The sequence below is a fragment of the Chaetomium globosum genome, genomic scaffold (assembly GCF_000143365.1).
Source record: "Chaetomium globosum CBS 148.51 scaffold_2 genomic scaffold, whole genome shotgun sequence".
Lineage (NCBI taxonomy): Eukaryota > Fungi > Ascomycota > Sordariomycetes > Sordariales > Chaetomiaceae > Chaetomium > Chaetomium globosum.
The window spans coordinates 3,113,261-3,139,922 of NT_165977.1; the positions used below are offsets into that span (position 1 = coordinate 3,113,261).

General features: G+C 54.8%; 8 protein-coding genes across 8 annotated transcripts in view; 7 read left to right on the forward strand and 1 right to left on the reverse strand.

Annotated features, from left to right (window-relative positions):
* Positions 1-1,944, forward strand: part of CHGG_03112 (uncharacterized protein) — a gene marked incomplete at both ends in the record, with an annotated part of 2,884 nt that extends 940 nt beyond the window's left edge. The window contains 2 exons of the mRNA XM_001229627.1: positions 82-1,528; positions 1,589-1,944. Coding sequence (XP_001229628.1) covers positions 82-1,528; positions 1,589-1,944 — 1,803 coding nt within the window. The remainder of the gene's footprint in view (positions 1-81; positions 1,529-1,588) is intronic.
* Positions 1,945-2,498: 554 nt separating this feature from the next.
* CHGG_03113 (uncharacterized protein) lies at positions 2,499-4,886 on the reverse strand (the record flags this gene model as incomplete). The annotated part of the gene is made up of 6 exons (XM_001229628.1): positions 2,499-2,659; positions 2,748-2,818; positions 2,910-3,235; positions 3,398-3,718; positions 4,070-4,163; positions 4,522-4,886. 6 exons carry the CDS (start codon positions 4,884-4,886, stop codon positions 2,499-2,501), a joined length of 1,338 nt encoding a protein of 445 aa, XP_001229629.1.
* A 1,323-nt stretch (positions 4,887-6,209) lies between these two features.
* On the forward strand, positions 6,210-7,512 carry CHGG_03114 (guanine nucleotide-binding protein beta subunit; the record flags this gene model as incomplete). Its single annotated transcript, XM_001229629.1, has 5 exons — positions 6,210-6,300; positions 6,389-7,107; positions 7,167-7,256; positions 7,318-7,437; positions 7,492-7,512. 5 exons carry the CDS (start codon positions 6,210-6,212, stop codon positions 7,510-7,512), a joined length of 1,041 nt encoding a protein of 346 aa, XP_001229630.1.
* A 4,106-nt stretch (positions 7,513-11,618) lies between these two features.
* Positions 11,619-12,544, forward strand: CHGG_03115 (uncharacterized protein; the record flags this gene model as incomplete). Its single annotated transcript, XM_001229630.1, has 2 exons — positions 11,619-12,236; positions 12,296-12,544. 2 exons carry the CDS (start codon positions 11,619-11,621, stop codon positions 12,542-12,544), a joined length of 867 nt encoding a protein of 288 aa, XP_001229631.1.
* A 1,640-nt stretch (positions 12,545-14,184) lies between these two features.
* Positions 14,185-16,866, forward strand: CHGG_03116 (uncharacterized protein; the record flags this gene model as incomplete). Its single annotated transcript, XM_001229631.1, has 1 exon — positions 14,185-16,866. The coding sequence occupies one exon, from the start codon at positions 14,185-14,187 to the stop codon at positions 16,864-16,866; it is 2,682 nt and encodes an 893-aa protein (XP_001229632.1).
* A 1,179-nt stretch (positions 16,867-18,045) lies between these two features.
* Positions 18,046-19,074, forward strand: CHGG_03117 (uncharacterized protein; the record flags this gene model as incomplete). The annotated part of the gene is made up of 4 exons (XM_001229632.1): positions 18,046-18,105; positions 18,211-18,393; positions 18,467-18,725; positions 18,791-19,074. 4 exons carry the CDS (start codon positions 18,046-18,048, stop codon positions 19,072-19,074), a joined length of 786 nt encoding a protein of 261 aa, XP_001229633.1.
* Positions 19,075-19,729: 655 nt separating this feature from the next.
* On the forward strand, positions 19,730-21,245 carry CHGG_03118 (uncharacterized protein; the record flags this gene model as incomplete). Its single annotated transcript, XM_001229633.1, has 6 exons — positions 19,730-19,787; positions 20,166-20,302; positions 20,371-20,405; positions 20,492-20,640; positions 20,693-21,147; positions 21,219-21,245. The coding sequence occupies 6 exons, from the start codon at positions 19,730-19,732 to the stop codon at positions 21,243-21,245; spliced, it is 861 nt and encodes a 286-aa protein (XP_001229634.1).
* A 1,953-nt stretch (positions 21,246-23,198) lies between these two features.
* On the forward strand, positions 23,199-26,489 carry CHGG_03119 (uncharacterized protein; the record flags this gene model as incomplete). Its single annotated transcript, XM_001229634.1, has 4 exons — positions 23,199-23,905; positions 23,979-24,281; positions 24,345-26,086; positions 26,308-26,489. 4 exons carry the CDS (start codon positions 23,199-23,201, stop codon positions 26,487-26,489), a joined length of 2,934 nt encoding a protein of 977 aa, XP_001229635.1.
* Positions 26,490-26,662: the final 173 nt, after the last annotated feature.

Below are 26,662 nucleotides of genomic sequence, written 5' to 3' on the forward strand. Positions count from 1 at the left end.
AAGTCGACCTTTTGCAACGCATTATGAGGCGGAAAATCCTCCCTGAGGACCAACAGCCCTGCACGAGCATTTTCTGCGAAGTGCTTGATGCACGAGAGAACTGCGGCATTGAAGAGGTTCACGCCGTTCATAGAAACACCATCTACGACCCGGCACGACGAAACAACCTACGACGTCTTCTCTCTTCAGCAACTGGACAAGATTGTCGTGGACAACGAGTTGTATATGCAATGCAAGGTCTACGTGAAAGACGCCCGGACCATCGACGAGTCTCTGCTCAACAACGGTGTTGTGGACATTGCCCTCATTGACGCCCCGGGTCTCAATATGGACACCACCAAGACCACGGCCATCTTTGCACGACAGGAGGAGATTGACGTCGTTGTGTTCGTCGTCTCTGCCACCAACCACTTCACCCAGACCTCGACCGAGTTCATCAGGGCCGCGGCTGCCGAAAAGGCATATCTCTTTGTCGTCGTGAACGGCTACGATACCATCCGGGATAAGGAGCGGTGTCAGAAACTGATCCTCAACCAGATCAGGACTCTGAGCCCTGACACTTTTAAGGAATCCGCGGAACTAGTGCACTTCGTATCTAGCACGGCCATTCCCGTCGCACGCGCCCCTCCCGGCGGCCCCGGCGGCCCCGGTAGCGGGGGTTCCGGGAGCGCCAGTGGCGGCGGCGGGTTTGACGATCCTGGGGATGACGACCCAAAAGGAAAGGGCAAGAACAAGGAGATGGAGCGGGACTTCTCCGCTCTGGAACAATCCCTTCGCAGGTTCGTCCTGGAGAAACGTGCACGCTCCAAGTTGGCCCCGGCAAAAACGTACCTGATGAACATTCTGAACGACGTGAATGTGTTGGCTACCGTCAACTCAGAAGTCGCCCAGTCCGAGTTCGATCGGGTAAACAAGGAGCTGCAGGAACTGGAGCCCCAACTTGAATCAAGCAGGCGGGCGAGGACGGAGATCAGTGAGAAGATTGACCAGACCATCGAGAGAACCTGCAAGGATGTGTACGACCACTCCCGCTCCACGATCAACTCAGCCATCGCTCAAGCAGGAGAGGGGAACCTCGGGATCCCCTACCCCGGTGTGTTTAGCGCATTCCAATATGCCGACGACCTCAAGGAGGCTATGCTTTCCCAGATCGCGGCCTCGGTTGTACAGTGCGAGGAGCAAGCCCGAACCAAAACCGTTTCCGGCGTCAATCTGATCAAGCAGCTTGGCCTCCGTCACCTGGGCAATGAGTACGAGAACCTCAACTTCAAGTCGGATGTCATGTTCCAACATAAGAAGCATGCTCTAGCGCGCCAGGTGGACATTGCCACGGAATTCTGGGACTTTGTCGACTGGTCCACGCTCCTACAGAAGGAGGAAAAGGCCGGCATGGCGTTGACTGTTGCTGGCGTGGTCGGCACTGGCGTGGTCAGTGGATACGGCCAGATGAATATCGCTCTCCGCGTTGCCCAGGTGCTAGGGAGTGACAATTTACGCCGGCTGATTATCCCCGGTGTAGTCGCAGCAGGTAAGCCATCGATCCCCATATTTCCACGACTCTGTTCTCCATACTAACTGATCATTAAAGCAACGGCGATGGCCTTCTACGTCCTCAGCCAGATCCCTCACTCACTCCCGCACCGGCTGAACGCCAAGATTTCAGCTCAGCTTGCGGCGCTGGACTACGTCCACTCCAACAGCCACCGCATCTCTGGCACCGTACGCAAGGTCCTTCTCATCCCCGCCAACTCTCTGCGGGTCGGCCTCCAACGCTCGGTCGAGCAGCTCGACACCCGCCGCGATGAGACGGTCAAGGTGCGCAAGGAAAGTAGTGATGCCCTGAGATACTTTGGCAACCTCGTCCAGAGAAGCGCCCACCAGCGCCGCCAGGTTGAGACGGTGGACCTGGATGCGCACCCGCCTGGCGCTCAGGGCGGCTTCTAGGGCGAATTCTCGATACATGTTAGGTCTGGCGTTGAGGGTTTTCTAGGCTAGGAAAAACATAGGGCGGTGGGCCATTTGATTGATGTCGTCGGAAAGGGGGCAGGAGGCCTGGTGTGGTAACGATTGCTTTATTGATTCCCCTGGCTCAGGAGGTTGGGGAAAGGTTGAGCATCACATATATAACAACCTACGAGACTCCACTCGTTTTTGATTGTCAGTACCTACATAGCATGATGTTTTATGATTGAGCGAGCGCATAGCATTAGGATTGTGAGGCTTAGATTACATATTGATTGATGATTGATGAACTTTCTCCTTGTCAGCTGATAATAACTTTGGCCTGCTTCGGATTCTCTTTATGTTTTCTTTCTTTTTCTCTTTTTCCTTTCCCTTCTTGCCTTTATCTTCTGATTTCCTCCGTCCCCCTTGCGTGGGGCCTCAATCTCGCACTAACGAGCTTCAAGTCAGGTGAGTGACATCATGAAAACATCCGACGTTAGAAGCTAACCTCAGTTGTCAGTTGACGTCGACGTTTACAAATTGTCGCTCCTCTCCTACTCCACCCAGAGAATTTCCCGCAGTCTCTTCTTCTCCTCTTCTCCTCCGAAGATAATATCCACCCCCCTTCTCACCAACGCACATATTTGGGACCTGTCAAGCCCGAAGTGCTGGGCCACGAGAGCATACTCGTTGGATAGGGGGCTTTCGAAGACCCCTACATCGTCCGTCTACAAAGAGCAGCTGTCAGTATGGCCCGATGCTCGAGTCAGAACACAGCTCAGGTGGGCAGAGCTCAAACTTACGCTCAGTGCCACTACCGTCTCCTGTATCTTCCACCACTCCCACGAAGTGGCTTCTCCTCGTTAGCATGCCCCTGTCACGAAAGATAGGCATGAGGCATGAGGCATAAATGTGAACTCACTGGCCCTCAAACCCACCACACACCATCCCAGCATGCACGTTACAGCTGAGGCACAGCTCCAACCCGATCCCAGGCCTCTCCATAATCCCCCCGCCTCACGCGGTCACTGACACAGATCACATGCCCGATCCTATCCGGCCGCCACCCCAACAGCGTGTCCAACTCGGCGTCACTCGCGAGCACTCGGCTCGGCAAGTGCAGCGTCATGCCAGCCTGACCGGGCTTCGCTTCTCGAGACGGCGACAGCTCTGGGTCGAGGGGGGTCGCGGGTTCTCCGCACAGGTCTATCCCCACGACGCCCCGGCCCAGGAACTGCTTGGCTAGAGCCAGGACCCGCGCCGCTTGCGTAGGGGCGTGGCGCCGGTCGATCTACGCTGTTAGTTGCACGGAACTAAACGTTGACATCGGTCCCCCTCCCAGCTCCAAGTCCCTCTCGAAGTCTAAACCTACACCCCCCCTCCCCCGAATGTAATGCGCAAGGATAAAGGGGTAAGTAGTGAGTGCAGTGTAGCAAAAAAACAAAAGACGCACCGAAAGAATCAGTTTCGTCCTCAACCCCACCCCGTTCTCAGACCGGGGTGGCTCGCGTTCATACTCGGCGATGCCGTCGAGGATCGTCTGGACGTAACCGGCTTCGGTCAACCCCGCGGCAGGCATGGCGCGCGGGGTGGTGCGCAGCTCGAGGTAGACGACGCCGTCGGCAGCAAAGTCGCGCAGCACGGCGAGGGTGGTGTAGCGCAGGGTGGCGGCGTTGTTGACGAGGTTGTAGATGTAGGAGGAGAAGAGGGGGAAGAAGCTGATTGGGGGGGGTTGGGGAAGGCTTAGCGTAAGGTACTTGCATTTGTTCTGTTCCTTTTTTTTTTTTTTTTTTTTTTTTTTTTTTTTTTTTTTTTTTTTTTTTTTTTTTCACTTCTTTTGGTTCAGGGGGTGGTGGTGGATTGGGTTGGGAGGGGCCTACGTCTTGAGGTCATAGTCGTGCTTGTCTGGGGGCATCTCAATCAGGGGGTCTTGCAGGTCTGTTTCGCCCGCGGCTTTCTTGGTGAGCCAGACCTCGTGAAGGCATTGTCGGCTGATGCTGCCGCTGAGGTGGGCATGGAGCTGTGTGGATTAAGGATACGGGTGTTAGTCGGAGGAGGGGAGTTTGGTATGGAATATAGTGTTGCTACTGCGGCCCGAGACATAGTTACCTAGGTACCTACATACCTCGATTTTGGGGAGTGCCGCGTAGTCAAGCACTGCGGTATTGGTGTTGGCCATTATGGATACCGTAGGTAGATCCTGTCCTCTTGTTGTTGTTCTTGAATCATCTACACAGTATCTGTCTTAGGTCTGGAATCCCACGCCCGGCACAGTATGCACTAGTCCTCCTACGGCGGTGGGATGCCGGACCCTACCGGAAGTGGGTGCGATGCGCCTTTGATGGGCCACAACTCCGTCAGGGCGATCTGTTGTGCATCCCCAAACCGAACACCGCCAATCGGGCTGCCAACTTCGGTTATCTGGGGCGAAGACTTTGTCTCAGACGATTACGAAATCCCTTCGATGATGAACATGGATAAGAGGCTGAACAAAAGCTTGAGCGACAATCAATCGAGCAATCGAGAACTCGATCAGCCCATAATCCGATCCATGCGTCTACCAAGGTACATCCATACCTGCCTGGGTGGGCATTTGTGGACTTGTCACTCGCCACGGGCGCCGAATGATGGCGGCGAATTATTGACATTTGACGCTTCCATGAAACACAACGTCGTACGAAACCGGGACAGCAGATAGTTGCGCCGTATGCCGCCGGCACCGACTTCGTCGGCCGACCAGCGAGTCGGTCGATGGTAATAGTGGTGATTAGTGCCGTGAGACCCGGGTCGAGGGTGGAACGGAGGCCAATTTCACCGACAAGGTCGGCCCCGGCCTGCTTCGCCGTGTGCGCCGCAGCGCTGCAGCTGGGGAAGGAAAGGTGCCGGCCGAGGCCCAAGCGCTGCTGGGCTGCTGAGCAAGCCAGTCCCGGACTTTTTGCCATTGTCTGGGGCTCTTTTGCTTCTTCTCTTACCAATCCTCTTCCAACCCCAGTGGCCCCCCCAAAGAGGACAGCTTAACGGTTGATCACCGCACCCTCCACTGTTGCGGAACTGTGGGTAAACCGGAACGAAAACTTAGGGAGAGAAGATTTGTTGATTTCTCCGCCTTCTGGGTTTGAGAATGGAAATGCAGGCAGCTTGGCAATCGTGGAGCTCGGGAGGGACTCCGTGCGCAAACCCATGCCGGCTCGGGGTGGTGCAGGAAACACTTCTTGGCCCCGCTGACGAGCCCGCTCGGTACACAACTGGCCAATGCTTTTCCAATCCATCCTCCTCGAAGAGGTGTCATCCATTCGATCCGCACGGACTACCGTAACTAGCTTTTGAATGCCTCCGCAGTTGTTCGCAGGGAGCCCGCCTGATGATCGAGATGGTCGTTAGGATATGCTAGTATACCTCCGACATAATGAAAGTTACGAGGTAGTTGGTTCCATTCATTCTAAGGTAGATATCTATTGTTCATACCTACGCAGGTACATAAGGGATTATCAACGCAACACAGTATTTCGTCGAGCCTCCCCGAACATTACCAACTGCAACCGTTGCGTCTCCTCCGTTCGCCAATTGTCGTTCTGCTGCAGCTTGCAACGCGCTTTGCAACCTTGAATCAAACCCCTGGTCGTTTACCCCCCAATCCATTCCCAAATCAGGTAGCGCAAGGATAATAATCGCAAATCTGCCCCGGTCTCCCGTCCGCCGGGCAGCCAGTCGACTCGTCGAGCAGCTTTCGACCAATTCGCGCTCGCTGCACCAAATCTTTTCGGCGCCTCCTTCTTTTCTCCTTTCTCCCACCCCCCAAGCCGAACCCACAATCTGCATCGAATATCGCGGTCAGATACGGGAATTGGCCGCGCTTGACTCGAGAAGTACATACTTGGGGTATTCGGCCGTCCTCTTCTTACAGAAGTCCCGTCCACACCCTCGATCCGCGCATCGAAGCAACAATCCTGGTCATCGCCTCTCCTCTCTCCACTCCGCGCTCCGATAGTCATTTCGCTGCAGTACCCGTCCCGGGCCTGCCCAGCCCGTTTTTACTGGGTCCACTCCCCACACCCCTGGAGCTTGCATTTCTTCCACTCTGAATAACTCGAACCACCCCAAACCTTTAAACCCTCAATTCCCGACTCGGACCATCTTTTGTCGCCGTACGTCATCCGCCCGTGCTCAAATCTTGCCCAATTCTACCCTTTCAATTGACAGAGGCACATTTGACATCAGCATCGCGATGGAATCCAGGCCGGTCGAGCGACGTGTCGCCGGAGGCGATGCAAGGACGCATTCAGCAGGCACGTCGCGAGGCTGAGACGCTGAAAGATAGGATCAAGAGGAAGAAGGAGGAGCTTGCGGACACGACGCGTGAGTGCGATTGCGATTGAACCACGGGTCTTGTTTGTTTTTCTTTTTTTGTCGAATTGCGCAACTAACATATTTGGATGTCGACCAGTCCGCGCTGTCGCCGCCCAGGCCCACGAACCGATCCCCAAGAGCCAGTTGATGAGGACGAAGAGGACACTGAAGGGCCATCTGGCCAAGATTTATGCTATGCATTGGTCGACCGACCGGAGACACCTCGTTTCGGCATCACAAGACGGTAAACTCATCATTTGGGATGCGTACACAACAAACAAAGTCCACGCTATTCCGTTGCGGTCGTCGTGGGTCATGACCTGCGCCTACGCACCGAGTGGCAACTTTGTGGCGTGCGGTGGCCTCGACAATATCTGCTCTATCTACAACCTCAACCAGAGCCGCGATGGGCCCACGAGGGTAGCCCGGGAACTGTCGGGCCACGCCGGCTACCTGTCTTGCTGCCGCTTCATCAACGACCGCAGCATCCTTACCTCGTCGGGCGATATGACATGCATGAAGTGGGATATCGAGACCGGGACCAAGGTTATGGAGTTTGCCGATCACCTGGGCGATGTCATGAGCATCAGCCTCAACCCGACTAACCAAAACACATTTATCTCCGGGGCCTGCGATGCCTTCGCCAAGCTCTGGGATATCCGCGCCGGTAAGGCCGTGCAGACCTTTGCCGGCCATGAGTCCGACATTAACGCCATCCAATTCTTCCCCGACGGCCACTCGTTCGTAACAGGATCCGACGATGCGACCTGCCGGCTGTTCGACATCCGTGCGGATCGGGAGTTGAACTTCTACGGGGTAAGTGACTGATCCAATCTGCCTTGCTGCCCTCGTGCTAACGTCGTGGACGTCTTTAGTCGGAGACCATTCTCTGCGGCATTACCTCGGTCGCTACCTCCGTGTCCGGGAGGCTGCTCTTTGCTGGTTACGATGATTTTGAGTGCAAGGTAAGCTGAAAAACGATTGCATATTCCGGCGCAACGAACAGATGCTGACTGTTGACCCAAGGTCTGGGATATTACTCGGGGAGAGAAGGTCGGCTCCCTCGTGGGCCACGAGAACCGTGTCAGCTGCCTAGGCGTGTCAAATGACGGCATAAGTTTGTGCACAGGCTCCTGGGACGCTGTGGTAAGTCTCCTTCCTCGAACATGTGCCTCTCTCCACTTGCTGACACCCGCATAGCTTAAGGTGTGGGCCTATTAATCGTCACTCTGATGACATGATCTGCACTACTGGATACCCAACCCATCGCGCCGCCCGAAAAGACTATGGAGTGCCCGTTTTCCTGTTCTTAATCCAGCCTTGTTGACACGCCTCTCTTAATCTATGGCACGGCATGCGCGACACGAAGTCACGACAACAGCCTTTCTCGGTTTTCGCGAGCCCTCGCCGTTCCCTGATAGGCGCCAGCCAGTCTTTTGACCCGAGCCGGACAACAACTCCCGGAAGCACGGCACAATCATCTACAGCCCACCGTGGCGTTTTCTTCTCGGCACTTTGATCTTGTTTCTTTTACACCTGACTACTTTCTCTGCACCATAGTTATTTCCGGCGGCTCGTATGGACGGCGGCTGTATTACAAACTCTTCCTTACTCTTTGCCTTTCCTTTCCGCCTATGCCCGAGGGAGGTGTTTTTGCTCTCTCTGCCAACTAACCAGCATCTAAAAAGACGCCCGGCATCGGATTTATTCAATCTCAGCTTTGTACCTCGGCCTGGGTTGGTTTGGTTTGGCTTGGCTTGGCTGGAAAGACCAAGAAAAACGTCGCATTTGATGTCTTGGGGTTTCTGTCTGGATGTTTTGATGTTTTGTCTGTTTGGGGAGTAGACCGGGGCGGGAAATATCAAGTTCTTTTTTTTTTCCATCTATCTAAATTATGATCGAGCTCATCATAAATCGTCTCATGGTACTTCTCTACCTACCACGTACTCCGTCATGTCGGGCCTTCAAGGGATTCCCTCGCATCAGTGCAGTGTCCAGCATTGAGACACTTGCGTATACACCCCAGCTATGACTCCGTCATCAAGAACTCAAGGAGACATATCCTGGGGTCTGTCACTTCACCAGTCAGCGAGTTAATCGTGCCCGGCCAAGATCATCGCCTCGAATTGATCTCCTGCTTCGCCTAGCGGAGTGTCTTTACCCGTCGGTTCCCTCATCTTTCTATCAAACGGCTATATTTCGCTTTTCTCAATGTGTGTGTTCAATCCCTTATTTGTATGTTGATATACGTGCTGAACGAGGGGCCTGGGCAATGCAAAATATAGGTCTAGTAATTTACGTTCCCTCGAATTTTACTTTGGTGATCAGGCATGATAGTCTCGGTGGGTTGGCGGGATAGGAGCCAGGATGCTGGGTGGAGTGTGTCGTAAGGGGAGTATCAAGGGTTGGTAGGCACTGTGAGGTGGGTGAATAGGGGTTAAGGGCGGCGGCGCTGTTTGGGGCTTGGCCCCGTGTTACGCAGGTCCAGTTTCTTTTGAAAGGAATGCTCGCTTCTTCAGAAGTTCACACTTGGGTAGGCAAGATGTTGTCTGGCAGAAGTGGTGCTCGTCTTTGTACCGTGATTTGAAGACATTATTTCAACCCTGCGGAAAATTTAGCAGCAATGGGCGATGGAATGATACCAAAACACGAACGATGCTGTTAATGTACAAAAGAGAGTATCATATTCCGGAGGCGCTCTATCTGGGAGGAAGGGGTAAGACAAGCGGTTCAGGGGGGCGAGCCGTGAGGACACAGCTGGCTCAAAACGGGTTGCCATCCGGCACAATTACATAAAACAGAAGTCTTCTTGCTAGATACCCGCTGTTCAGGGTGATACCATTGCTCTAGGCTTACCTCATGTTCTCATAACCAACGGTCTGTTTGTCACTCTGGCTGAGCTCCTGTTCAACACCACTAAACCGTAGTTACGCCGAATTACGTGCGGGGCTTAGCGAGAGCGAGGAGACCTCCGGTTGTGTGGACCGTCCGGTATCCATCCTCACGAGAGGTCGACAAAGGGCTAGATGATGACGTAGAAGGCCGTACGATCCGATGCGCCTCTCCTGATAAATCATCATCGATTCTTGCCACTCAGCCACCGACAGTTTGGGACGAGCCATCCAGAGTTCGTACTCTTGAAGGCGATGACGACGAGGGATCCGAGCGTCGACAATGTGCAGCTGAAAGATAAGGCTAACGAGTAAGGAACTCTGGCCAGAAGACGAAAGAAACGGCATCATCCATGTTGATCCGTGTGATGGCCAGACTCTGCGGCTGCCGTCGTTTTCTTGTGGCCATTCGGCTCGGCTATCCCCCATTGGAGCATGTGCAAGAACACTCACTAGGTAGCTCCATAATTAACTCCATCATCGACATGGGTCGTGACGGGTTGTGTGCATTGTCAAGATCGCCAGCTGCTAACTTGTCTTTACACGTACATGAGGGTGCCATTTCAGGGGTTCATGAGAACGCGAGGGCGCTGCATTAAATGCCAAGCTTTTTGGGTGAAACAAAAGTGCTTGGCGAGTTAGGGGAGTGGATGAAACACGGCATGTAACAAGTGGTGGTGATCCCGCCTTGCCTAACATTTTGCCATCGTCTTGCGAAGTGCGTGTGCTTGTGTCAACCCCTCGGGCATACGGTGATTTTGCTGTGTCAATGCCGAAAGCTGACTTTCTTGAGTAAGATTCCTGTTGCTTACAGGGGGACACGGTTGATCGAATCGCCAGGCAGAACATTTGGCAATTGGTTGTGCTGGTGGCGTCATGTAGATTAACTGGGTGCCACGCGGACGGCGAGGGCGGTAAGATAGACGGGGAGTCGGCGAGATTGAGGTCGGGTAAGAATGGTGAACCGGGCCCTTGGGGTCTCCTCGAAGCATCAATCAAAATCCTTGCTGGGCTCGTCGGATGGCACGACAGATCTCGGCCTCACCGCCGCAGTATATCGAATTCGATCATGCCTCTGCTTGGTTTCTGTGTCCCATGGATGCTGGGGTCTCCCAAGAAGGCACAATGCACCAATTCGATCCGAATCCGTCCATTGTTGTTACGCTTGTCACCTCCACATTCCTTTGCCCCAGTGAGATGCTAGTTATGTAGGTCTCGAGAGTCTGGAACTTGGGTGGATGGCGCAAAACAACTTTTCGCAACGCATGGGTCTTTTATCGTGTCGAACCATCCTCGGGTTCAAACAGAACGATCAAGGAAGAACTAAAGTCAGCCCAGCCCAGGACCTGAAAGAGCCCTGTTTGTGGGCCAAGTTTAGCGCCATTGCCTTTTGGGTTCTTGTGCCCCTCTCAGCCCCACGTCCACAACCTCAGGGCCGCAACTTCCAGGTATATCTGTGCCGTTGATGAAATCCTTTGGAGGAAGCATTCATTTCTTTGAGGCGTCTGCACAGTAAGCGTCGTTCCTTCCACCCTCGACCACAGCAAAGTTTTGTAGCCGCCCTGAAAGTCCTGCCGAGTTTAACGACCCCTTCCATTAGGCCGCCTGTCATACTCGAACTTCGAAGCGTCAAATGTGATTCGAATTGGCTAATCCCTGTCAACCACGCGAGGGACAGTCTGGGCATGCAGCACACCAACACCTGACGCCCCTCTTCCTCGCTTTCTTCCTGCCGATCCCACTTCAAGGTTTCCACGTCCCTGCTCACGCCCTCCTCAGCCGCCAGGAACAGAGCCCTTTCGCCCTCATCCCTCTGCATAGTGCTCCATTTGGTGTCTCCTATGCGGTCGATCTTTTTTTTCACACCTCAACGCTCCCCCTCGGCCAATCATCAACCTCTCCATTCTTAGTCCCCCGGCTTCCGCCTCCACGTGGACTCTCGACGTCGCATTCGGCATCGTTTGTTCTGAAACAGTCTGACGCATTCCCCAGGGGATCGAGTCCTCCCGCGTGCTCCATCTGGTGTCTCCCAGCCGTTACTGCGCTCCCGAGAGCTCCCGCCAGGCTTCTCTGAGGCCCAGACCCAGTCATCCCATTTTTTCGGTTCCGCGCACGACCCCGAGAGAGTACGCTGGGAGAGCACAATACCACAGTACAACCTTTCCATCACACGAGGCAACTTCGGTACCCCTGTCGCCCTTCGGCTAAGTCCAACAGTTGCCGCCCCGCGTCCGTGTGCTGTGCTTGGTTGAACATCCATCCCACACGACCCTACCTAGGTAGGGACCTATCATCCGGGCTCGCCGTACTCCGCTCAACCAGGACTTTACCCTGTTACCACTCCCTTCCCTGTCTTGCCCTCGAAACAAGGCACCTTTCGTTCTATAAATCAATACCACCCACCCTGTCGCTGGCCCTTGCGCCCCTTCTGTCATCATGTCGAATCCTACGCCGGCCCAAGAGGAGTTTGCTGCCTTTCTCGACAAGAATAACCGCTCCGATCTTGACGGAATTCACCCCGAGGACCGCGACGCTGCTAGAGAGTCTGACGACGAACGAAGCGAGGACGAGGAAGACCGCTACCGGGAATCACAGATCGACGCCGCCATGCGGATGCCCACCAGGGATTCACAATCAGAGATCAGGCTGCCCCCAGCCGAATTTGACAGAGGTCGCTCCACCGGCGTGAAGGGCGTCATTGCTGACGCCAGGTCGTACGAGACTGCCCGACAGTCGAAATGGAAGGAGAGAGCGCGGGCCGCCCGCCGCAGCGTGTTCGGCCTGGACAGCGGCCGCCAAACTCGGAGCAGCGAGCCAGATAGCGACGGCAGCGGCGCCGAGGACCCCAACGAGGCCGCTTTTCTTGAACAATGGCGCGAGAGCCGGAGGCGTGAGCTCGAAGCGGAAAGCAGAAACCCCGTCCGGAATCGGAGGACAAGCCCGAGCATCAGGCTCTATGGACGGTTCGACCATGTCGATGCACTCGGCTACCTCGACGCGATAGAGAAGGTCGGGAGGGAGACCGTAGTCGTCGTGTTTGTTTACGACCACGAGGTGGGTGACCCTACTGCGCAGACGCTTCCTAGCATCCCATGCACTAACCCGTAAATCAGTGCGACGTATCCGCAGCCATCGAGTCTGCGCTCGTCCCTCTAGTCAGCACCTACCGCGCCGTCCACTTTGTTAAAGTGCATTACGAGGATGTCGAGTTCGACAATGCCGGCGTACCAGCGATTCTTGCATACCGAAACCAAGGCGATCTATTCGCCAACCTAACCGGTATTCTGGAGATGATCCCCGACGATACCGATTTTGACACAGACTCCCTCAAAAAGCTCTTCGTCAAGGAGGGTATCCTGTAACGGCTCTTTGACCGGGGTTCTTTGAATCTTTTTGTTCGGTAGTTTTTACGACCTCGAGGCGGATGACCGATGTGGTTGCGTTTTGAATGCCTGACCTAGGTGTTCGCTATATCTTTGGAGCTCTGTTGATTTGACATGGCCATGGAAATACCCCTCTTACATTGATCTCGCATGATAGCCCGGGAGGCAGGGATACGACCTACATATGCAGAGATACCACACACGCATGCGAATTTGTCTGGGTTCTGGGGTTTATATCGTTTGATAGGCCGGCTAGATAGACGATGCGGTTTTGGTTGTTTTCTTGCATCTAATATTTGTAATTTTGGCTAGAGTTATGGTTGCCCCCTTTTGCATCTCCCGCGAGACAGACCATACGTTGGTTTGGCTTGCCACCAGTGTACCTGCTAGTGTATATCGTCATGAAGTTGCGTCTATGGGGTTCGACTGGGGTTTGCAGGAGCGCAACCAACCTTACCGTACGGGGTTTCATATGAAGGATACCTACCAACACGATCGGTGAACATGCGTCATATTGGACAGTCCGCCCCTTCCCGCAGCCAGCCATGATTAACCATCGTTGAATGTTTGAACAATTGATACGTACGCGGTGACAGGTTGTCGTATTTTATGATCAAAGCTGGTCTGCATTGCCTGCACTGACTGAATGTCTACACACCACATAATACGTAATCCCCGTCGGCGTTTCACGTCGGCCGTTGGTGTTGGTGGGGTTGTACTGTGTATTTATGTATAGATCTGTACGAGGCGTCCAGACCCATTGAATTCTCCACAATGTTCCCTGCACGTCGTCACCACTCATCGCTCTGCCCCGCTTTCTTATCACTAACACTCCAACGAGGGGAATCCGAAGCACCAACGGCAAAGACCACAACTTCAGCCTGGCTGCAGAACAAACAGCAGGTGACCTCATTCCAAGCCAAAAGCTCCAGTGGGGGCCCAGTCCATTACTCTCACCGTTGCATCTTACCCGCGCTTCGGTATCTCAAATCCTCTTTCCCTCTGCATCCCCAAATCGCCTCAGAACTGGACATTGCCAACTCCAGCATCCGAGTCGTCTTATCAACCGCATCCATCCAACGAGGCGCAAACCATCGAAGCCCAAACAACTAGTTTTCCCTTTGATCCGACTGCCTTGTGCCTTTTCCCGCAGCTGACGACAGGCTTCGAAGCCCTCTCGCCCACAAGCTGACTCGGCTTGCGCTTCCATGCAACAGTCCCCACCCCCGCCTGTCTAAGGCAGCTTCGCCAGCTGGACGGGCAGAAACCCCAAACCAGGAACCACAACCACTCAACCGACCTGGATTCAAACAAATACCCAACGGAATATCGGAGGGGCTCTAGAACTCTCACAGTTAGTTCTCTTCATTTTCATTGTCCGCACTCAGCCCCGCATTCACCAGTCACCTTTACTCCCTCGGTTTCGTCGGCTCCTTCTCCCAGTCACAATCAGCAAGGACCCCTCGCCTTCCACGTCGGATGCCCCTCCTTCCTCTTCGTGGCTCGACCAGTACCACACGCACACAAACACCCACAACATTCAATCTTGTCCATCTGCATTTCCATACTTGTTGGAAATCCATAGCATGACCTCAGTCGGCTGACGATTTCTTATCGTAATGGAACCGCAGACCACAGAGGCTCCTTCACCTTCAGAACCACCCAAAAGCAACACCCAAAGCTACGACACTTCTCTTCCTGCGCCGGAGCAAATTTCCGTCTCTGTCCCAGCCCTTCGATTCCCTCGACCACAAGGGAGCCAACTCCTCGCCAACTGGGTTTCCAGCAGCGATCCTGATATCCGACAACCATCCATGATGTCGGATAACGGTAGCCTGGCCGATTCGGCCTACGAAATTGTCAACGGAACCGATAACGAGAGTCAAGACGACCGCCTGACCGAGTCGACTTGCTCCTTCACTGCCTCACGACCAGATGATGTGCACAGCCTAGACGGGTCATCAGTGGGGCCTTACAATACCGACTCAGACGACGAGTCTGATCACCCTTCTCGCGCATCTTCTATTAGATACGCCGACCAAGCTCTACAAAACCCCTCGACTCAACTTCCAAATAGCCGCCTTGAACATGGGTCGTCTACTGAGGGTTCTGGCGTCGTCGTTCGGTCGATCCAATTCCAGGAATCAGATGTTGGTGACACGGCCCTCGAGGAGAACGTCTTTGCCAAACATGCCGTCGTGGAGCTCGACGAGGAAGACTCATCCACCATCGCGGAACGTCTGGGTTTGCCGAACGCCCCAAAGCGCTGGGTTGCGTCGATTCGCCAGACCATGTCACAATCATATCTCTCCACCAAGGAACCTCTGAGAGTTCTTTACGTGGGCCCCCCGGAAGCCCAAAGGGCCATTGTGCTCAAGATCTGCAGTGCCATCTGGGAATCACCGCAGTCGAGTACCCAAGACTACCTCGGTCGTCACCGCGATGGTGTCTATAACATTATACCCATCTCATCCTTCGGGCCCTCCCCAGAACTCGACCTGATGGAAGCGTCCCTGTATCAGATCAAGGTAGAGCATTGCACCTCTGCAGAGGTGTTCGTCAGCCCGGCACTCCCGCCTACCGGCGAAGTCGGCTATTCCATCACCATTGAACAAGAAAAGGATTACCGGTCCTTGGTTCTCCCGGCTGGCCCCACCGTTGCGCCGGAATGGGATCTACCTCACGTCGCGGTATTTTACTGCTCGATTTATGATGACGTCGAGAGCAGTGGGACGAGACATGCTGCCTGGTCGTTCATGGAACGCCATGGTGTCCCAACCATATTAATCGCCGACAAACAAGATTTCCGCAATCCCGATTTGGGAAAGTACATCAGCGAACACTCGGTCCATCTCTGCTTAGAATCCCGGGACCCCGAAAGGCTAACGGCTCCTCTACGCTTTCCGATTGATTACCAGTCGTTTGCCGACATCGATGCTCGGCAGATGAACCGCAACCTAGCCTACTTGACTGGTTTGTCAAAGACTGAAGACAAGCTTGACCGGGATAGCGCGCGGACCAAAGAAGTACCAAAGTCGGAGATGACGAAAGGTGGAAAGGGGCGACCGTCTGTTGCGCGGGAGGAATTCGGGCGGCGGCTCCGCTCCCTTCTGCCGGTGGCCATGTTGTTGATGGGCCCATTCTTCGTTCTTTCCATGGTCGACTGGCTATGGCCAACAGGCCTCTACCAAACGCAACCATCGTCTTACACTGGGGTTTGTGTTTCCTCGCAGATATCTCCCGCCTTCACGACTGGTAGTTCATCTGTGGCGACATCGACCAAAACCGTTGTGATCAATGTCACCTCCACCAAAACCGTCCAGGCGATACAGACGCAGCAGCCTACTAGTACTTTCGCTTCTGCGCTGTCCTTGGCCGGATTCCTCTCTGACAAACCATCGGTTGTCCCCGCCGACATCGAGACAAAAGACAAAAAGCCCAGCAACTCGAACAAGACGGCTTGCTCAGTACGCGTCCACAGCTTGACCGAGATTTTGGTGGGCGTCCCAAGCCGAAACAAAGCAGTATGGCTCGCGGCGGGATCCATTGACATCACCGTTCGCCGAAATGACAACCCTATCAAGACCAAGATCTCTTCCGTAGATGAGGGGGTACTTGTTGAGCTCGAGCGGAGAGATGCTTACGGTCTAGTGAACATTACTGTGGTCACAACCCGTCGGCCCAGGATTAACGAAACGTTCGAGATTGATTTTGGCAAGTCGGCGCTTGCTGAACTCGCCGAGACTATCGAGGCCGGGCTGAACTTGTTGCAAGGCGTTGCTGAGAAGGTGACTTGGGCCGGCGACGCAAGCCAGATCATCTTCGACAACGCCTGCAAGCGGTCTCGCGATTTCCCCGGCCATGTCGCCTCTGCCCTCGAGCATGCTTCGAAAGCCGTTCAGAATCGTACGTGCGCGGTCAAGCGGGCTGCGAGCAATGCCCGGGAACGCGTGGCTCGCCAGATCGAGTCAGTTGAATCGATCCGTAAGGAAGCCGATCTCTCTGTCCTCCAAGCGCAGATTGCTTCTAGACTTTGGTGGTTGAGGATGCAAGGGAAGACGGAAGAATATGCCGAATATAAACGGAACGCATCTCGGTTCCTCAACGCGAAACATCTGGAGCTCCAGGCGGCAAAGACTAAGAACACGCCGAACCAGTCTAGGTCATTCTACGGCCTCCGAAGCGCATTGTACTCGCCCTGGAAGAAGGACAGCGCCCGGCGCGACGAGGGCAACACAGACTCGGCTTCGCAAGACGGCGGCTGGGAAAACACATGGAGGAAGATCGTGCAAGGATTATAACCCTTAATCTCTCTCTCCTCTAGCATTCTTTTCCTTATTTTTGGGTGGGCGGGGCGGGTTTGACGGACGGTACACGGGGTTGGGGGATGGAATACCTGCCTACAATGGCCGCCCGAGGATCAGGGCTGGAGAAATATGGAGTTTTGCTTTCCCGACCGGACGCGGTGTTATGGAATGGAACTATCTTTCGCTTCAACTCTTCTATGTCCCGCACAACAACTGCTGTATTTATTCGTATCAACTGGTGGCTTTGGGTTGGTGAAATGAATCTGGGGGACGGGAGGCAGAGTGACAAGAATAGAACCATAATACGATGGTGTTTACAATGAAATTGACTGTGAGTGCGAGTTGAAGTGCCTCAATACCGTAGGTCCCGCAGTTATTGAATTACTCATTCACGTGCCATTTGTGACCCTGCTTGCCCGAACAAAATGAATATGCTTATAAAGAGTGCATATGTCATCCAATCAACACCTGAGATGATGGCTACTGGACCCACCTTGATCCACATGCCCGAGCCAAATTTCTTTTGGGCCGCAGCCCCTGCTGTTGATTTTAGGGAAGTGAGGGGCAGTCTTTTGCAACAACACCACACAACCACCCACCCGCTGCTTGCCTGCAACCTTGCCTTATCCACTTCCCGACCTCCAGACGTCTCCCGACACCACTGCAAGGCACACTACATTTCGCATTGTGCCCTTCCACTACTTTACAGATATCTGCAGCATCTGGTACGTTTTTTTTGTTTGTTTTTCTATCCTGCCTTTTTAAACTCGCTCACCTGGGGTCGATGCGCTTAGCGTTGTTGGCTTTGCGTGCCCCGCGCTCTGCTGGCTGGCCGCTGCGAACCGAAAAAAGTACCCCGCCTGGCGTCCGGCTTTTTTGGGGAGAATCAACCCTGTCAGGACGCGGCGAGCGAGCCGGGGCACAACGCCATGGCGGGGGCGGGGTTATGCGACTGCGATGAGCGGGTTTGGCGAGGTGCTGTGATTGTGGGAGGGGATGGGTGGGAGATGTGGGATGCGGGATGCGGGATGAGAGATGGGGGGTTGGAGATGGGGATTCCTTTTTTCTTGCCCTTTTTGTTTTGGACAGACTTTGCTAACGCGTTTTGTATGCGGGGAATAGTTTTTACTACTACCATCCCGTCGAGAAAGAATTGACAACCAACTGCCCGACATGTCTGCCGAGAACGATAACAAGGCGGTTGAGGAGGTGAAGGCGCCCGAGACACAGGAGGTATGTGCAGAGAAGCGGCCACGGGCTGGGGTCCGCTAAGGGTGTGGTTGAAATGGCTCTGAGGGTTGTGTTTTGGCTAACAATGGTGTTTTGACCCTTGTACAGGCTACTGCTGCCGAAACGAAGCCCGTTACCTCGTCTTCCGTCTTCTCTATGTTTGGTGGTGGCGCCAAGAAGGAAAGGAAGGACGACGATGAGGACCGTGGTGATAACTCTGGCAGCGCCAAGGCTCAGCGCGAGGCTGCTGCTGCTGCTGCCGCCGCCGCTTCCAAGGAGGGTGGCGATGAGGTTGGTTCTCCAAAATTCTGATGGGGAGATATTCGTATATAAGGAGAGGCTAACGGAATCCCCGGAAATGTAGGAGGAGGCCCCCGAGTCCGAGGATGTTCACTTCGAGCCCGTCATCCACCTCACGGAGAAGGTTGAGATCAAAACCAACGAGGAGATGGAGGAGCAGGTTTTCAAGATGCGCGCCAAGCTCTTCAAATATGTGCCCGACACCCGCGAGTGGAAGGAGCGCGGCACCGGCGATGTGCGTCTGCTCAAGCATCGCGAGAACGGCAAGACTCGCCTGGTCATGCGCCGTGACAAGACCCTCAAGGTTTGCGCCAACCACTACGGTACGTGTATTTTGTTTTTCCTATGTGTGCTACACCTTAGGACATCGGATGTTAATTCGTTCCAGTCGTCCCCGAGATGAAGCTCTCCCCCAACGTGGGCTCCGACCGGAGTTGGGTGTGGAACGTCGTTGCCGATGTGAGCGAGGGCGAGCCTGAGGCTCTCACCCTGGCAATCCGGTTCGCCAACTCGGACAACGCCAACCAGTTCAAGGACGCCTTCATCAAGGCCCAGAAGGAGAACGAGACGCTTTTCAAGAAGCCGGAGGCAGAGGCTGACGAGGAGAAGAAAGAGGAGGAGACGAAGGAGGAGGAAAAGAAGGAGGAGAAGGAGGAGGAGGAGACTGCATAAGGAGGTAGCCGGTCTTGTTGATGTTGATGGAGAGCGATGAGCTCAGGAAGGAATAACCACCAACCCTCTCACACCTCCCTCCCACCACTCACCCCACTTCCCCCTCGCACGTCACACATCATTGTCTCCCCAAGGAGGCCAAGGTTGATGTTGATCACACACGAACACAATCCAACATCCTCATGACACATTACCCATCCGGACAGAGTACCTAGGAGAGGGTGATTGTTTGAGCGAGGGAAAGACCAGCCATGATAGCTGTAGATAGACCAAATACCATTCAGTCCCCTTGTCTCCACCTGAGCTCACTGGGCCCATGCCACTAGTCATTTGGTTGGCTTTGTAACAATAACCAGTTCTCTGTGATGTGCCGCTAAATGGAAGGAAGAAAACAATAACATAGACCACAACGAAAAGATGGTTGGCCTGTGCTTCCCACACCTTTGATCTTTTTTCTGATCACGGAGCCAGTTCTTACCTGTTTCCTACCTATTGCCCTGACTTTCTGTTCAGAGGTTCTTGCTCAATCCTCAAACTCACCCACAAACTCCCACAATCCGTGTGAAATATTCTTCACACAGTATCTTCGCACTCACTCCCTTTTCAACAAGCAGCACAACCACCGCACGGACCATTTGCACCGCCACTACCTATCATGAGCTCTGATCGAATGACCCGCAGCGCTTCGGCGGCGCTGCTTACGCCACCTTCAGGTACGTACCATCTGCAATCAAGCGGGCAGACGCCGTCACGACCCGCAGCTGGCTTGCTCCAATGCACCCGACTGTAAACCCCAGAATCGCCAGCTTCACTTCCCTCCCCAAACCACCAGACCCACGTGGCCCAATCGCATATTCATCCTTTATTACATTTTGCTTTCAAATCCCTCTTTTGTCTCCTCTCGCGATCCGATTTTTTTCCGCAGTTTAGGGTCCAAACACGACGGCGACCAGATCCTCGGTGGTTGCGACTGACAAGACGGCTGACGGGATTTACTTGGTTGCCTTGTCAAGCGCGCGTTTTGGGAGAAAATCGCAGCTTTATCTTCCGTTTAAGAGAAGGAGTGTGGCCAAGCCTCTAACGTCAAGCAGAGCAAGACGAGCCGAACATCGTCGTTGGCACTCCTAGTGTCCGGCCTACGACCGTTGTTACTACTGCTAGGCCCCGCGCCGCTACTACTACTCCGCGCAAGGGCAAGAAGGCCGCAGTCTCCAAGATGATTGTCGAGGTATGTTTTATCGCGTGAGGTTGGGAGGAAAGCGAGATCGGATGGCTGACGCGATCCGATGATTGCAGCGTAAGATCAAAGTTGTCACCGAACAGCACAACATGTAAGCGACCGACCCGACCGCCGGCGTACGGAAAGGGAGACGGGAGGTGGGAGCATCGAGGATGGGTGGCTGACCAGGCCCAATAGTAACAAGCCTGCCGTCAATGAAGGCTTCCCCATGAAGGAGTGGACCGTCGAGGTCTATATTCTCGACCAGGATGGCAAAGAGAAGCCCGCCCGTTGCTTCACCAAGGCGGTGTATCACTTGCACCCTTCGTTTGCCAACCCCGTCCAGAGTATGTATCCCATCCGAGTTGGGACGAAGATGCAGCGCTGACATGGGTACAGCCTTCATGGAACCCCCTTTCAAGTGCACCAACGAGGGCTGGGGAGAATTCGAAATGAGCATTGATCTGTTCACCACCGAGAAGGGTGGGAAGCAGACGGTCATCCACGACCTTAACTTTGCTGCGGCTCAGTACGACAACGTGCACGTTGTGACCTTCCGGAACCCTTCGCAGGCCCTCCAGCAGATCCTCCGTGAGACGGGCCCGCTGCCTTCGGACGAGGAACGCAAAATCAAGAAGGCCGACGGCGGCAAGAAGAAGAAGACGTTCGACGTTGAGAAGATGGCGGACGGTCTGATCAAGTTGGGCGAGGATGATCTCCTTCAGGTGATCCAGCTGATCCACGATCACAAGGATGACAGCACCTACGTCCAGAACAACATTGACGCTGGCGAATTCTCGGTCGACCTATATACCCTCCCGGATCCCCTTCTCAAGATGCTCTGGGACTTGCTGGTACGTTCTCTCTTTTGTTTGGTGCACTTGTTCCCCCGAGTCCGATGCTGACGGTGAGATTTGACGTGTAGGTTAAGCAGGGCGTTGTCGTTGTTTAAGCGAACCGGCCCTTACACTCTGCATTCAACGGCGTCTGGAGTCTGGGGGTTGGGAAAGGTTGCGGAAAAGCATTGGTTGGTTGGACGGACCCCGTCATCTCGCTCTGGGTGTCGGTCGGCAGTCAGCCGATGGTTTTATCCCTCTTAGCCCTGCTCATATGACGGGGCTCTGGGTTGGTATTGCCGGGAGTCATGGAATGGGTCATCATTGAGTTTTAACCACCCAGTTGGCTGGACCGGGAAGGGAGATTCTTTCTCCTCTTTCCGGAGATATTGGCTAGGGTTATACTCCTAGGTCTGTTTAATGCATGGGCAGGGTTAACTTTGATTCTATTCGTGCCGTTTACATGAATGCTGGGCTCGCAGTTTCCTGCTGTGCAACCCGGAGAATTAACCTGATGTTGTGTTCTCGGCTGCGTGCGTTGGTGGGACCTTTTTTTTTTTTTTTTTTTTGGGACGGCAATGCCACGATGGTAGCCACATCACCTTGCCGTTCGGAATCCACGACCCAGCAACCTGGAATTTACGTGAGGCGACAAGAGCAAGCGAAGGTATCGTCGGGACGCCGTGTTTGTTCCGATAACAGGTCAAGTAGGTAGGCTGTATGCAGCGACGGACCGATCCCGGTCGGTAGCATGCTGACTGCCGTCGGTCGGTCCCTGACATGACAGGGTACGGTACCAATATAGCTTTCTCTATGTACAATACATGGTGTACGTAGTACCTATGTGCCATCAACCACGTTGACGTGCCTCAAGTAATGCGATGCGACTGGGCAGGGTTACGCAGCACTGTCCACGGGCTACGGGTCCAGACACTGGGCGGCGTGGTCAGAAGATGGGTTTGGGATGCTAAAAATCTCACCGCTCTCTTCCAAGGAGATCCTGTATCTGACGTTTGTGCTCACCGGGCGAGGCGTAGGAATGGAGCCAGTGCCCCGCGTGACCTGGTCAACGTGACCCCGGTTGCCTCCCGACGTAATTGGCGAAACCCCGGCTATGCACGTTTCTCTCTCCTCCATCGGTGTATTTTGTATGTATGTGCTGCCTTGGCTTTGTGCGAAAAGAAGAGGAATGATTCGAGCGAGGTGGGATCAGTTACGAGAGCAATTCGCAGGGAATTCGATGTCTGTCTGGATCCAGATTAGGTTGTAACGGCTTTGTTTGATTTGCAGAATTGACTTCCATGTCAGGCGGGGTGGAAAATTGTCTCGTCTTATCATTTCCCCGCAGGCTGCAATTCGATCCACGATTCGCCAGGGGCTATGCTCGGGCCAGCTGATTGTGCACTTCTTGTTGTTCGTCCCATTGTTTGTTCCCCCAGAAAAATAGTGAGACATCTCCATCCCGAGTCGTCCCCGATAACTCCTTAAACCTCGGGCATTGGGGAACAATGGCCGGGTGGCCACCATTCCACCCTTTATTCTTAGAGTGTATCTATGTACAAAGTTATTCAGGGCCTTGATTACGACCGTATCGTACTGAGCATGGATCTCAAGCCGTTGGCACACCTTCCATATTGAGATCAAAAGATATTCGAGAGTAGCTGGGGACAGGGAACAGGCAATTGAAGTATGAGCTAAGGGAATCCACTGGATTGTTCGGGACCTTCGAGATTGGGGAACTGGGTTGCCGTCTTAACCAACAGGAACTGCTGATAGGCTGTGTGAGATGCACCAAGCCCCTCGGGGTCGCTGGTGCGCATTCGCCCCACTCAGCAGCAGGAGCGAGAAGCGTCATCCCGGGACTCGATCTCGGGGGCCAAGACCCCTCAACTAGCCCCAAAAACTGGCCCGTTCCCCAGTTTCTCGAGTCTTCACCCACCGCAAACCGCTTCCAGCCGATAAAGCAAGCCCAAGCTCATGCTCGCAGATCGGGGCCTGTTTAACGTTTGAGCAAGCGACGTTTTGCGCCCATTCGGCCCGGCTGTCTTTTTTTTTTTGGACTGCCCGCCATGTCACAGTACGGCGCGCCAGCCTTACAACTTTCCTCCGTGTCGCCAATCTCCCCCGTTGCCGCCTCGTCGACATCGTCTGCGGGCCCCGCCCGTCCCCATCCATCTTCCGTGAGGGGCGGTGGAGCCGGACCCGGAGCCGGACCCGGGACCGGTCACTCCGACGAGACGCCCTCATCGCAGTCCGCCGCCCAGCAACTCCAGCAGGCCCAGCATAAGCGCGTCTACCAGGCCTGCATCCCCTGTCGCCGCCGTAAAGTGCGCTGCGATCTTGGCTCCGTCGACGACCCGCACGACCCTCCCTGTGTCCGCTGCCGTCGCGAGAGCAAAGAATGCTATTTCAGTGCTACGCGCCGAAAGCGCAAGATTGATGAAGAGCCCCGAGAGGAATCCGAAGAGCAGGACGATTACATCCTTCGCAATGGCCGCAAACAATTGCGCACCGCGGCATCGCCACCACCCGTGCTGGACCGTCGGTTGTACAGCGACGTACCCCTCACGCCGGGAGGAAGTCACGGGCGGGCGCAGCCTCTGAGGCGGCCGGGTGACGCCTCCAAGAGCGCACGCAGTAACAGCACGGCCGGCGAATTTGGAAATGGCGAGCCTAATACGCCGCTGGAGAACTTCGAGGCTCGGACCGTCATGCGGAGGGAGGTTTATGGACCCCACGATGCGCTGGACTTGCTCTACAAGGCAGCTACCGACAAGTGAGTACATCTCTATACGAACATATTGCTACGAAGTATGTGGTGATACCAACACGTTCTTTAATGCAATTAGTGCCTCACACAAGCCCGACAACCCGGCGCCGCCCCATAGTGCTACCCAACCAGGCCCTCATCACACTCGTCACGACGCCGAGCCGCCCAGATCAGCCAACAACATCGGGTCAGGGGGCTACCACAGCCGACATGTATCACGTCAAGATGGTCCGGCTACGGAGCAAGCTATCGACCCGGAGTTGACGAAGCGGGATCCGTCTACTGAGCCTGGCTACAATGAGGCGATTAAGGCCTGGGGTCGATTCCGCTTCGTACGCGCTGGCTGGTTCACCGCCCAGGAAGCAATTGACTACATCGACTAGTAAGCTGCTGTCTATATTCTGGATAATCTCTGGTGGTTGCGTTATCAGACTAACGCGCATAGTTATTACAAATATTTGTCCCCCCTCACCCCCATCTCGCCCCCGACGTTCAACAATCCGGCCTCCCACCTAACGCTCCTGACCGAGGAGCCGATCCTTACCGTCACACTCTTAACGATCGCCTCGAGATACCGTCGCATGCCTGGCACCGGAGGGCACTGCCGTTCACATGCCATCCATGAACAGCTATGGATGTACCTTAGGGGTATGATTGAGCGTGTCGTGTGGGGCCAGGAAGCGTTTGGCGGCGGCTTCTGCGGCTCAGGAGCCGATGATGCTCAGAGCTCCAGCACAGCCCCCTGGAGGGGTCTGCGCAGAGGTAGCTTGAGGACTCTCGGAACTATCGAGTCCCTGATGATCCTGACCGAATGGCACCCGCGGGCGCTCCACTTCCCACCGAACGAAGCCACCGACGAGTTGATGCTGCCGTCCTACGACCCCCCTAGCCCTGGCGATATCAATGGCAACCAAAAGTCCTCGGGGTTTGGCGGCCGAAGGATCGAGAGCTGGCTGGAGCCTGCCTGGAGGAGCGATCGCATGTGCTGGATGCTGTTGAGCACGGGCATGGGGCTGGCTTATGAGCTCGGTGTTTTTGATGATGTTGACGAGCTGCTGGCTGCCGGTGCTATTACGCGGCCCGAGTACGAAGATGAGTCGTACCGCCTGAGGGCAAACCGCATTAAAAGGCTGCTTCTCATCTACCTAAGTCAACTCGCCGGTCGCCTTGGCTGGACCAACATGGTACCTGAGCGGTTGCGGAAGTCGGATCCGGCCGTCTCGCGGAGAAAGCGGCATTCGGTCGAGGGCACCACCCCCGGGACTAACCCGTCTTCATTGTCAAACACATTCAACTACATACCAGACTTGGAGCTAGACGACCAGATCATACACTGTTGGGTGGGAATCAGCAACGCCATGCAAGTCGGCAACGAGAAGTTGTTCAGGTCCCGAAAACACACAACAGAAATCATCCAGACCGGGAAATACACCGAATTGCTCGCAGACTTCCAGCCCATGCTAAAGGAGTGGTGGAACCAGTTCGAGCGGTTCCGGCTACCCCCGTACATCAGGCACGTCCTCACTATCGAATACGAATACGTACGCATCTACATCAACTCCCTCTCTCTACAGGCGGTTGTCGAGCGGTGCACCAACAATGCCGGCGGGGGCACGGGGCCAGGAGGGAGCGTTTCGGGTCACTCGGGGCCGCAGCTGTCGCCGCAGACGCAAAACTACTACGGAAAGCTGCCACTTGGGCAGTTAGGTGGCTTTGGCGCCGAGGATCAAGAGTACGTGAGGGAAGTGGTCAACGGCAGCCGGAACCTGCTCCGGACCGTCGTCGAGGGCTTGCTGCCCGGGGACTACCTCAAGCACGCGCCCGTGCGCACCTACTTCCGCATCATCAGCGGCGCTATGTTCCTGCTGAAGACCTTTGCGCTCGGCGCGCCTAAGTCCGACGTCGAGCTGAGCATTCAGCTGATGGATCGCACCGTGAGCGCTCTCCGTAACTGTGTTGTCGACGATGTCCACCTAGGCATCCGCTTTGCCGACATGCTCGAGACCCTGACTAGCCGGCTGCGGAACCGGTTCATCTATGCGCCTCCGCCTGCCGCCATGTCGGCGGATGGCAGGTCGCCCGGGGCAACGCATGGTGATCTCGCGAATGGGAGTGGCTTGAACGGGCTGTCGCATGCAGCGAATTCCAACGAGGTGTGGCTCAAGTTGAGAGAAGGGCCTGGTCTCGGTAAGTTCTTCTCTTATCATCACCGCCATATTCACGGCTTTTTCATCAGACACACGCTAACCTCATCCATAGACCGCTCCACAACCCCAGCCAACATCTCTGCCACCCCATGGGACCTCACAGCGGGAACGTTCCCCTACCCCACCGGCTCAACGTCCATGTTTGCCATCGACGCCCGCCGCCACCACTGGGCTGGACAACAACAACGCCAACAACACCAGCAACCCCAACGCCAACCCCGGGCAGCAGCATCGGAGACAGCAGCGGCCTGTTCGACAACCCGGACTGGGCCAACCCCAACAACGAAATGTGGTACCTGCCCACAGGCGCCGCCTTTTTCCAGAACATTGATAGCAACGCCGTCTTCGATGACGGCGGAGGGCGTGAATGTCGGCGGCCTTGACTTGCTCGAATTACATGGCCATGGACACCGATGGATCATCATAACTTTGGCATGGACGGGAATGGGTTCTGATTTGTTTGTGTTGATTTCTTCCTGCTGTTTCCTTCCTTACCTACCTACGCACCGACGGGGGGAAACCGAAAAGAAAAGACCCGGAGAAAAGGAGGGAAATT